This window comes from Labrus bergylta, chromosome 11 (assembly GCF_963930695.1).
Source record: "Labrus bergylta chromosome 11, fLabBer1.1, whole genome shotgun sequence".
In the NCBI taxonomy this organism is placed as follows: domain Eukaryota; kingdom Metazoa; phylum Chordata; class Actinopteri; order Labriformes; family Labridae; genus Labrus; species Labrus bergylta.
This window is the reverse complement of record NC_089205.1, coordinates 21,001,358-21,013,722: the sequence shown is the minus strand read 5'-3', so window position 1 is coordinate 21,013,722 and position 12,365 is coordinate 21,001,358. Positions and strand designations below refer to the sequence as shown.

At 42.2% G+C, this 12,365-nt stretch overlaps 2 protein-coding genes across 2 annotated transcripts in view; one reads left to right on the top strand and one right to left on the bottom strand.

Moving 5' to 3' along the window:
- The window catches only part of LOC109985758 (SH2B adapter protein 2), a 22,369-nt gene extending 12,935 nt beyond the window's left edge, over positions 1–9,434 (top strand). Inside the window, exons 3-9 of the mRNA XM_020636156.2 lie at positions 2,593–2,694; positions 2,882–2,973; positions 3,324–3,424; positions 3,513–3,674; positions 3,800–4,002; positions 4,638–4,812; positions 6,496–9,434. Coding sequence (XP_020491812.2) covers positions 2,593–2,694; positions 2,882–2,973; positions 3,324–3,424; positions 3,513–3,674; positions 3,800–4,002; positions 4,638–4,812; positions 6,496–6,842 — 1,182 coding nt within the window. The 3' untranslated portion in view covers positions 6,843–9,434. The remainder of the gene's footprint in view (positions 1–2,592; positions 2,695–2,881; positions 2,974–3,323; positions 3,425–3,512; positions 3,675–3,799; positions 4,003–4,637; positions 4,813–6,495) is intronic.
- Positions 8,968–12,067, bottom strand: dnajc30b (DnaJ (Hsp40) homolog, subfamily C, member 30b). Its single transcript, XM_020636157.3, has one exon. It carries the CDS (start codon positions 12,005–12,007, stop codon positions 10,823–10,825), a length of 1,185 nt encoding a protein of 394 aa, XP_020491813.2. The 5' UTR covers positions 12,008–12,067; the 3' UTR covers positions 8,968–10,822.
- Positions 12,068–12,365: the final 298 nt, after the last annotated feature.

The following is a 12,365-nucleotide window of genomic DNA, read 5'->3' as shown; positions in this document are numbered from 1 at the left end:
ACCACCAAGAACGAATAAAAGGGTAAAAGTGCGCAGATATAATGTGAACTCAGGAGTACTTTATCATCGCAAAAATCCAACACAATCTTTCTGTGCTCTCGGTTTGTTGATTTTGTTGGCTGACTTTTTTTGTTGGGTCAGTTAGGACAAAGAGTCAGTTAGGGCAAAGTGCAAAACAACAAACGTCATTTTGCCACTTTCCTCTTGAGGTATTTAGCCATGCATATACAGTAGCTTTGATTCATCACTTAGATTCCCACGTTGTTTGGAAATAGAATTTCAGATCAGATAAAACCAAAAGTTTTTCCCTCAACCGAAAGCTTTTTGTGTTTGTGATTGTCTGAGAAAGTGAGTGTATGATTTATGTTACCAGACATTGGGCTTTAAATTTAAGGTTGTTTAGATTAGATTGGAGGCCCTGAGCATATACGATATTGGATACATGTTATTGTCCCCCGGGGGAAATTTGTCTTGGGCAAAAGTGCACAGAAAGCACACAACTTTGTGAAACTTACATACAATAAAAACAAATGTAACAAAAGACTGGCCACCATTAAAACAAACACATCAAGTAACACATACAATACCAAAAACCTAAAGAGATTCTCTATGTGCTCAATTTCAAAACATAATGAATGTAAAATTAAGACAAAAGGCTAAACAAATCTAAAACAGAAACTAAAACGGGGTGAATTACTGTGCATGTTGTGCTACTGCTCACGCTGTTTGTATTCAGCGGTTGGCTATTATTGCCATGACCATTTGCCAAATATTTGAAAACATGGAATAATAAATACAAAAAAAAACTGTGGAGAGGATCTGGAGAGGAACTAGTTTAGAAACTCTGTCCTGAATGTGAGTGTGTGTATGAGTGTGCGCACTTCACGGCCCTCTGATAATCAGTTCTACATTTTGTGGCTCTCATCACTACCAGACCCGACCCTGCCCTAAATACACACTGACTTCCTGTCAGAGCTGTATGGTGGAGCACATGCAGCCATGTGCACTAACTAATAAACACAGGTCAACACTAACTACACATTTCAGCACACGACATGAACACAGGGACTGTGCTGCCACAGGAGAGGGGCACAGGAAATGGTCAAATGGTTCAACTCAGGAAGTGGTTTCTGACATCTGATCCACAGAAAGGAATTGTGGGTGTGGATGGCAGCCAGCTGCACACGCAGATCAAGATGAGAACAGTGTTACGCCAGACAGATCAGCTGATAAGCCTCCGCCAGACCATCAGTCAGCCTCCATCTCGCTCTGCCTCTCCTACCACACAGGAATAAACACACACACACTCATTGGATCTGTTAAGATTATCGTCTGGATCCAGCTCTCTGCAGAGAGCAAACTGAGGCCAGGATGTTTTCTGTGTTCACCCTCTTGTTAACTCCTCCTGCATGGTGAGGCAGTGAGCAGAAATGACCACAGGGAAATGCAGGAGGAAGTAACTGGCTGTATAAAAAACTGCCCCCCCCCCCCCCCCCCACTACATAATATTGGCATTATTTATTGGAGGTATTTCATCTTAGAGCAAAGACGGATGAGAGAGGTGTACAGCTCATTGCTGCCAAGATGACCAATAACTCAGGCTGCATGTTGCTGCACATTTCCTATTTGAAAGAGAGGTTGGGTGGGTTGTGAGAAGTGTGCAATTAACAGTAAATACAGAGAGGGAAGCCTGTAAAACTGATTAAAAGCTCTATTTTTATTCTTTTCCGTTGTAAAATGTTAAATGTGTACTCTCACAGGTGTTGCTGCAAACAAGATATAGTGAAGCATTTAATTAACTCTGGACTTTTCATTTGCATGTCTCGGTTCCTTGAGCAAAATATTTTTACTGAATGCATGCTTGTTTATTTTCTAACATTGTGCAACGCAAAGGCTCTGAACCTTTTATAACTGTGAGCCTTTACCCCCTAAAAATGTGGGATTCATCTTGTGGTCACAATATAACATGTAACATTCTATTTTCCTTACTGTAACTATATAAACACAGAAGAAAAGGTTTGAAAGGAATACCTTGTTTTGTCTCAATGATAGGCTTCTTAAGAGGCTTCTTTTAGAGCTGTGTGAGTGCAGTTTGATCATATTTGATTGACAGCATAAATGAAAATGCTACAAAGTGTTATAACATTTTCATTTAAATGTTGGAAAAAGCAGCAGAAACAAAAACGCATAAGAAAAAAAAGCATGCAAACTCAGAATGCAATCAACATAGGTCCAACATAAGTCCTGTGAAATAATAACTATTGAAACTTAGAAGTTAGGATTATTTTTTAATCTTGAGGTTGAATCTTTGTGGTTTATGAGTGACTCAGAGGAAGCAGATTTTTCGTTCACAGGTATGTTCTGTTAAAAATATGCATTAAAGAATAAAAAAAAACTACTGAAAGGTGTCAGAAAAGAAAAGAAAAGATGTGTTTTTTATCCTCTGTTGGGGATCCACAGAAGACTGCAGTGAAATGCTGACCTTGTGATACAGCTTCCACTTTTGTGCAGCTACCACATTTATCATCTTTATTTAAAAATCAAGCTAAATGTGATCTTTCATTCTGTATCTGTCTGCATTTTTTACTTCAGTCATCAAAGCCCAAAGTCAGCATCCCTCTGACAGCCATCGTGGAGGTGAGGACCACCATGCCGCTGGAGATGCCTGACAAGGACAACACCTTCGTTCTCAAGGTAGAAACTGAACTATTGTACAAAATTATTCACACAACTGCACCTACCTCAGTTTGAGAATATACTCTATTGCTCGTTAACAACAGGATCATGGAAATGTTTACGCGGATTTTCCTTCTTCTGTAACCGTAGTTTGTTCGTTGAACAGAATTCAGTGTGTGATCGCCATGTGTGGCTGCTTTCACAGGTGGAAAATGGGGGAGAGTACATCCTGGAAACCATCGACTCTCTGCAGAAAAACTCCTGGGTTGCTGACATCCAGGACTGCATAGACCCAGGGTAAACCTCCAGATAAATATTTGCTGTTGGCTGAAGATGGAGAAGGACGGAAGGACAGAGAGAGGGGGGAAAAGGATTACGGGAAGGGGGAAGGAGGGTCATTAATCATTAAATTAAGGCAGTTTCTGACAGGTTGTTTTGGCACAAACATGTGTGCGTTGTACCTCTGACATTCCTCCTCAGTTTCCTGTGCTGCTGTGCAGCTCAGGACGTAAACACAAAGATTATTTGTGTCCCTGTTTGTGGCTGAGTTAGGGCTTAGTGACGTTTGTTTGCACATGTGTGTGTGTGTGTGTTTGTGTGTATGAATAAGTTCTTGTGGTTCTGCTGACCCGCCTGCTTGTGTACAGTGACAGCGGCGATGACATTGAGCTGGCGTCTTGTCCTCATGGTCAGGCCTCCAAAGACTGCTCCATGGTGGCCTCCTGCAGCTGTGAGCTTCTATCTGAGGGTGAGAAAGAGTCTCTTTGTATTAAAGGAAATGCTGCAACACAAAATGTAAATGATTAATAATACATTTAAAAAAAAAATGTTTTTAGGTATATATCGTGCTCCAGAGAGGTCCTGTCCTACACCTGCTGAACATTATAGCGCCCCCTCAGTCCGTTGCAGGGAACCCCCCTTCACCCAGCACCCATCCCACATGCCTTTGGAACGCTTCCTCCAGTCCCCTGAGGCCCAGAGCTCCAACTCCTCTTCAGGTAAAAGTACATTCCCTTTTCTCTGGAGAGATTCAATATCAAAGCAAATAAATCCAAAAATCACAGAAGAAAAGATCACAGGTAGAGGAAAAAAAAAATCATTTATTTGTTTTGTCTTTGATCAGGTGGCAGTGAAGGAGCAAAAGAGTCCAGTGGAGATGCCAGCCTGGCAGGTTACCCATGGTTCCATGGTACACTGTCCCGCGTGCGTGCGGCTCAGTTGGTGCTTGCAGGCGGTGCCAGGAGCCATGGGCTCTTTGTAATACGACAGAGTGAGACTCGGCCAGGGGAGTATGTCCTCACCTTCAACTTTCAGGGCAAAGCCAAGGTACGACCATCATAGACATGAGTCACACATTTTTATCATGTGATTTAGTCTAAAACTCTGTTAACTCAGATTGAGGCTCAATGTGTATACGTAGATTTGGGGTACGACTATTTAAGGATTACAATTGTTTTGAATGCAATGATAGTGTTTTTGGTGTGTCTAAGAGAAAAATAATCCCAAAGCATTCTAAATGAGGAGGGACTGTGGAAGCTAGAACAACAAAAAGTGTTTTTATTTTACCTTAATAAAAGACTTTTAATCACATATCACAGACAAGCTCTCATGACATTTCAGCATTCAACCAATGCAGCTCCCAGCAAACCGAGTCGTTCAGTCCTCGGAAAAAATGTTTGTTTCCCATATGTAACATGATCCGTGTAAGCCTACATCACATCCTGCCAGCCGGCAGTGTTGAGGAAGTGTCAGCTGCTGCCTCTTCCTCTGGTGTCTTGGCTCTCTTGTCACTCTGCTCCCACGTCCAGACGCTTCTTAGATCCCGTCCTGACCTCTGTCTCTGTGTGTCTCTTTCAGACAATTACTAAGTCGCATACTGCAATCCTCTTTCTTTCTCTTCTCACTCTTCGTTCCTCTAAATAACAAACCTCTCTCCTCCATATTTCCTTTCCGTCTTCCAGCATTTGCGTTTGTCGGTGAATGAGAATGGACAGTGCCACGTCCACCACCTGTGGTTTCACACTGTGTCGGACATGCTGAGACACTTCCATGCCCACCCCATCCCCCTCGAATCAGGAGGCTCTGCTGACATCACTTTACGCTCCTACGTACAAGTGCAGCGGAGCTCCACGTCAGGTATGCAGCACACCGATGTAAACCACTCAAACACGGCCACACACAGGGTTAAAACCACTTATAGATTTGGATTTATCTGCCCAACTGACTGTAATGCACTTGTATCGGGCCTTTGAATTGTTATAACAAATGGATTATATATTTATTATGTCTCTTTCTAATAAGATAATTTAGTTCTAGCACATCAGGCCTTTATTCATAGGAAGACATCTTAATAATTTCATAGTTGTAAAAGCCCAGGTGTAAATCATAACATTAAGCATGGCTTAATTCTATTAGCTGCTAAGTTGTAGAGCGCTTGTATTTGTCACACTGACATGTCAACATGCTGATTTATATTTTCAACAACTAAAAGCATTCAACTACTACTAGTTTAACAAATGGTAATGCTAGCTCTCTGCATTTTCCATAACTAATGCAAGCGGCTACCTCTGTGTTGAAAAACAAAAACAATAGCAAGTGCAGTTCCTCTGGTGTCCACTTGAGGCTGGCTGCAAAAGGCCCGGAAGTCATATAAACATTTTAAAGACGAATTAAACATCCTTACATCCTAGTAAAAAAAAAAGAAATTGATCACAACAATTCATCTTTCCATTGGGATACATCTCCATGTCATATACAGTTCATGAGCTAATGATACTATTAGCTTGTAAATGGCTATACTAACGGCAGGTGTTCTTAAAAGAGACCTAGTGGGTTTCCAAATATGACTTTTTTGCTTGAACTATGGCTTGGTTCTCTTCATATTTTCACTTGTCATTGTCATTTGTTTTAATCAATGGAGAAGCTGTAAAATTATAACAATTTTTCAAACTCAGGGATACCGGGTTAGCTTTACAATGGCTATAGCCCTCAAAGTGGTGGCCCTGGGTTAGACTCACTCTTTTTTCCTTTCAATAAAGGCATTAAAAAAAAACACAAAATGAATCAATAAAACACAAATCAGATTCCTGATGTTTCAACCTGACTTTCAACCTCGAACCTATAAGCAAGGCGTTATTATAACACCATTTAAGCTTTCATCACCGAGCATGATGTCTGAGGAATATTCCCTCCATGTGAATGTTGGTCAATGACAATGAACTGATAGATATTCCCTAGGTCACCTTAATGATAACGAATGAAGGTTTTAAACATCCAGAAGGTTAGATGTGTTGATTATAAGTTGAGGTTTGTCTTCAAACTCACTCAACCTGTTCCTTCTCATCCTCCTCCTCCTGCTTTATGCTAACACCGCTCCTGCCCTCCTCTCTACTGGCATGGGATGAATGCCCTCCTGTACAGGAGAGTGAGGGGGTGATTATACCGCAGGAGTTTTGCATGCAGTCTGAGACTCCAGCCCCAACCCACCCTGGTGGTCACAAAGGGGCCCTCTGTTTCCCCAAACGCTGAACCTACACACTCTCATACACTCACTCACTCACAAACACACACTTACAGAGTGAGGGTTTGATTCAAGGAGTAAAAGGCTTCACTGATACTCTGGTCAAGCGTGTCTTTGGTACAGTGTTGTTGCTGTTATTGCCCACCAAGAAAAAGCAGAATAAAGGAGGCCCACACTGCCTGTGTTTACATGCTACTCTATGAAGGAGCCTTTTGCAGCTCGAGCAACATACGAGCACAGATTTATCTGTACTACTAATCCATAATTTATCATAATGACTTCTTTCTTCTCCCAATCAGCTACAGATGTGACCACGCCTCCAGTCCTCACCCCACCCAGGGATGCAGTAGGCTGCCGGACAGATCCAGCACAGCCAGCCCTCCACCCTGCTGGGATCCCAGCGCCTGCAGGGCCCCCTCCTGACGCCCCGCTCTCATCCAGCACCTCCTCCTCACCCACCGCACCCCCCTCTCTCTCCCGCAGTGACCCGGGTCCTGGTGGAGGAGTGGTAGGAGGAGGGTTACAGAGCCGGAGCAACAGCTCTGAACGCTTGCTGGAGGCCTCTAGTGGTGCATCTGAGGACTACCACGATGCTGACGGGACTCGCAGGGCCCGAGCAGTGGAGAACCAGTACTCTTTCTATTAAAACAGCACAGGGCAGGGTTCAGTCATGCATTATTTTGGATTTGATGATGCAAAAAAGGTGGCGGGGATATTAGACTCTCTGCTGATGATGAAAATGTTCCAAATCACTGGATCACACGTTGTTTTGTTTGTCTGTTTGCTGTCGGAGGTGATTTCATGTGTCTCTGATTCAGGAGGGGAAGTGAAATCATGCTGATCATGCTGATAAGTCCCTCCGGCTCTGCAGCTTTAATCGCACTTGTCAAGAATGTAAGGGAACAAAGAAAAGAAATGTTGAGATGATGCAGCAGTGAAGATGAGCGTAGGAGGAGAAAGCAAAAGGAAGTCATCCAGTGGAGTCATATGGCTTTGATTCACTTCTTCCGACCACTTCCTGTACTCAGTTTCCCAAGGTTCCCTGGGAGCACAGCCTGTGTCACCACCCCGCTGAAGGGTTGAGAGCTCAAAAAGGCCCCTGAAGAAACAGTCCTTACTCCCAGAGCTCCCAAGAGCATCACAATTATGTTTGTAAAGCTGCTTTGAGTCTTGTCCCGGATATCCTCGCTGTCCCTGCAGGGTTTCCCTACAAAGTCCTGCCCCCGTTCGACTCTGCACTTACATCAGTTCAGTAATCATGGGGATGTTAGTGTTAGCTGGGAGATATTTTTTCTGTACAGCCTAAAGGGTCTTAGTGCCTGACAGTTACGATGAGGAGGATAATGTTGGCACCTCAAATAGTCATAAACGCCCAAACGAAAAAGCAGGTGATTCATGTTAGTTTGTGAACATGCATATCTCTTTGTTTTACCCTCACAGTTTTATTAACGGCGGTGGTCATATTTTGTGTTGAAAGTCAGCTGCATATAGAAGATGAACAGCACAAGTTCAGTTTGTATGAATATGGCAAGATGGCTCCCATTTTGCTCTCACGTTGGGTTATTTCTCTGAGTGTGTGACGGTGTAATAGAGTTCAAATATTTTTCGGTGAATGGCGTGCTAAAGTTGTGTTTCCACAACGGGGTTTTTGGAGTCCCTCCTTCTGGTGCTGGTTCTGTGTTCAAGCGTATCATATCAATAACGTGTAGATTAGATATGCTGTTAATATAGGAGTTCAATGCCTTTAAGATATTATCATACCAAATCCAGCATTTATTGGAGGGACTAGGGACTTGTTTTTTTTTTGTTTTTTTTTTAGAAAGGTGTCAGTCTTTGATACTGTATTCAGGGCCTGATGTGGACAGCCATGGTACAGGCAGTAAAGCGTACGATACTAGATGGCCATGCTTGAATAGAAAGATGTTACATTGCTGCTTTCCTTTGTGCTGAGAATTTAGCTTTGAGTAAACATTTGATGAGAAAACCTAAACACCACACAGCTAAAGTCAATGTTGTTGTAAGGCCAAGACCTCAAATCTGTTACAAATCTCTAACAGATTTTACATTTTAGGAAGGGCACACGCTCACTTCATCGCTAGGAGATCGTTGATTGTTAGCATACTGGTATCTTTACGTACCTTAAACATGGATAAATTAGCCCCTTCCAGAGATATCCCCAAGGGAATATCGAGGAGGCTGCGTGCAATCTTTCATGGAGTTTGTGCGGTAAACAAGACATACAAATGTAAACCAGTAAGTTAAGTAAGCTTGCACCTCAGAATTCTCCCGCTGAGGGATGAGAAATCCCACTACCATAAATTCTAGCTAACTAATAAACACATATATCCATTTTTTTTTCAATCTGAAGAAGAAATACAGTCACAGTTTTTTGGAGGGTTTCATACCTGACTATTTTAAGGACACTAATGCTCAGGACCGGTTGCCAGTCAACCAGCGCAGACATCACAAAGTTTTCCACTTCCACTTGAGTCCGACCAAGAAATAATGTGACACATTTGTCCTCATAAAACCTCAATATATTGTTTTTACAATTCACTTTTCGTAAAAGCAAAAATTAATACTATTTTATTGAGCCCTTTTGTTTCCTTTCTATGTGCTAAGCTAATTTAGCTGACTGCTTCACACTTAAAACACAAATCCTACAGTGGTATCAAACTCTTCTGATCATCTTTTCTCAAATACGGAATAAGAGTATACCTCCCAAAAATGACAATATGAAGCATTTTATAACACAATGGACAATAAGAACATAAAGGCAAACACACTTCGGCTACTTTATTTCACACATCATCAACACTCGTTCAGTTGGAATAAACATATCAATAGTTGACATCTCTCTTTTCAAGCATGGTAATCCAACTTCAAAGGAGAAATCTTAATTTTGGTCGAGGAGCGGACAAAGCAGTTCATGTGCCAACTTGAATTCTATTTTTGAAACATTTATTCCTCAGCCGCTGTAAATTACATTTTTCCTATCAAGTCTTGTTCGTGTTTAATTGATTATTTCTTCTAGATGAAACCTCCTCAGTGGAACCTGTTTTAAGAGCCCATCTCACACATATCACAGATTACTTATGTCTCCCTTTTATTTTCTTAACACTTCTTGAAGCTAGATTTTCTGTTGTCTGAGTTTTGAAGAGTCTGTGCAATTTTGTACAAAGTGATGTACTTGACATACTACTTTATATTTCTGTGAATAAAATGTGAGTAAACTTTGCACGCTTTCTGCAGTTATTTTAAGGTGAATGTCATCGTCTTTGGATGCAGTCATGTATGATGACATGTCATGAACATGTGGTGAAGGAAGGCTCCAAGAAGTCTGGAGCTTCGGTGATAACAAAGTCTGATAGTGAACAGCTCTGTAGAGACTGTTGAATGAAGTTGAGACAAACTTAAGCGACAGAAATGCGACCCCTGACATTAAATGAGGTTTGCTTTTGTCTCAGTTATAATTTTAACAGCCTTTGCTCCATAAATAGTCCCCAATGTGCGAATGCGGTCAGTCTTAATGCATTCAGTGTTAGTTCATAAATGACAGCGAGTGATCCAGAATTAAAGCTTCAATTGTTTCTCGTGTTGAATTTGAATATGATCTCAGACTTCAACAGGTTTGATCTCATGCTGCGCAGCCCCTTTCTTTGCTGTTGTTGTTTAATGTCTATAACTACAGCCATCCTGAGGAGACATAAACATGAACACGGACATGATTTGATGTATCCAGATGCCCTCTAGTGGTTGGTTAGATTTTATACAATTCAGGAAGAAATTGTTTTATAACAGTATCCCTAAAATAAAATATATATATTTTTTAACATAAATGTACAGTACTTACACATATACACAAAGAAGGCCTGTTCATTTCCCAATAGCAAATTATCTACACATTTGACACACACAAGTAGTTTCCTTTATTTTTAAAGATCTGTTTTCTAGGAAAGGGAGAAAAATTGTGCGTTCTTCAGCGTGATACATTTCTACTTTTCAATCTTCGTCCTGGATTTGGATGAACAGAGTAAAATACGAGCTGCCAAAACAACTTGTTCGCTTAAGGCTTCAATTCTAACAGTCATTAAATGAATTAGGTGTTAACACAAAATCTTTATGGCATTTCATAATAGAATATTTGGAGGTTCAAAAACTACAAACAGTTTTGTTCCTGCACAGGTTTTATCTTGGCAAAGTCAGCACAAACTTCAACAAGACTATGATATGGTTGCTTACCATATAACCATAATAACAGGAAGAAGCCCACATGGTGTGTGCTTTCTTACTGCCATTACTAGATTATTTTATATGCTTCTTATGTTGCAGGAAAAACAAACCCTGATGATGCCAATGGCCTCACCTTGTATAGGGATTTTTTTTTTTTTTAAATGAATAACAAGCCATTCTGCAGCTTCAAACAAAATAGACACGTGCACAGGCGGTGTCTACGCCTGCAGCACGCTAAAAATAAGCATCTTCAACTGTCATAAACTGTGCAACACTTGCAAAACTATCTGAGGTAGGACCCCGTCCCTGTTCCCCCCCCACACACACCCTCACGACCACCCTGAGAGTTGTAACATGCAACCTCACAGGGGTCCAGTCACTGCTGCTTCTATTTCAGGGCTCGTGGAGATTAATAAAAATAAAGCCTGCCAAAGCCATCAACATGGCCACGGTCACCTCCATCATTTTCCCCTCCTTCCACTTTTGATGAGTCTTCTTGTTCTGCTCCTCCATGTACTGCTTCCTGGCTCTCATGTCTCTCTCCCTCTGCAGCTGCTCGCCGTAGTGAGCTTTGTAGAAGGCGTCAAAGTCGAACATGGTTTTCCCTCCCGCTTGGGAGAACCGCCTGGCTCTCTGCTGATGCTGCTGCGGGTTCCCTGTTGATCTGCTCGCGGTCTCTTTGGAGGATGGTCTCCCCGCACTCTGAATGTCTGACTGGCTCAGGATACCACGGTCGTACTTCCTCCTCAGGCTGATGCTGCCCAGCACGGTGTAAGCCTCGCTGATCTCAGAGAAGAGCTGTGTGGCCTCATCACTCCCTGGGTTCTTGTCAGGGTGGTAGATGAAGGACTGCTTGTAGTAAGCCGTCTTGATCTGGGACTGCGTGGCATTTGAAGACACCTTGAGGATGTCGTAGTACGCTGTCCTGCTTCTGAACAGCGGGGGAACCTTTTCCGAGCCGCTGTCACTCCTCCAGCTGTAGCTTCTGCAGGTGGTGGAAGCTTGCAATGTGTCCGGGTGAAGCTTCAGACGCTTCAGTCTCAGTCCACCACCACCACCACCTGACCTCTCTGAACCCTGCTCAGTAAGAATCAAAACAAGAGTGCAAAAAGCTCGATGCTGCTGAGGGAACCTTGAGTTGTCAGGGTAGGTGGACGCGGCAGTGCTGGTCCACGATGTCATCCTGGCTTGCAGCAGCTTCCCCTGCTGGAGAGGCTGTAGTCTTGAGAGGTACAAGGTTGTTATGTCAGAGTGTATGCTGCCTCTGTTAGGAACAAAATCGATGAAACGGGAAGACTCCAGCATAACAGATGAAGTACAACACAAATTCCAATGTTCTTGTTGACTTTCACCTGATCTCACCCTGGAAACTTTCTCCAGTTTGCACCGTGTTGCTCTTCTGTTTGACACTTCACGACGACCCTGGGTTGAGTCCTGCTTTTTCCGGCTGCCATTGAATGTGCCGCTAACGAGCAGAGGTGCGGGACTCTCGCCGATGACCACCGGTCGACTTTGGCTTTTTCTCAGCGCGGTCAGTCGGTAAGCTCCGCTCCCGAGCCTCTGACCGACCTCTGCCATTTCACCGAAGGGAGAAGAAACAACAGGGGGAGAAGGGGTAAGGGTTGCCGGAAACCAACTACCGAATCCGGCGACGTAACACAACGAGTAACCAATAAGAATCAATGTTTACAGGAAGTATAAATCATATCGCTAAAAACTGTTGTTTATGTATTTATTTTGTTAGATATTGGTATCCAAGAATATAATTGTAATATTTGGACATTTAAAAGAAATGTTGTTTAAAAAAAGGGCCTGTTTTAGAAGTTGTTGTTCTAACATGAATTCAGTTTTTTTGTAAAATTGTAACAATTATGTGTTAATTAACGTACTTTTGAAAATAAAAAAATTATATATATATATATATATATATATATAT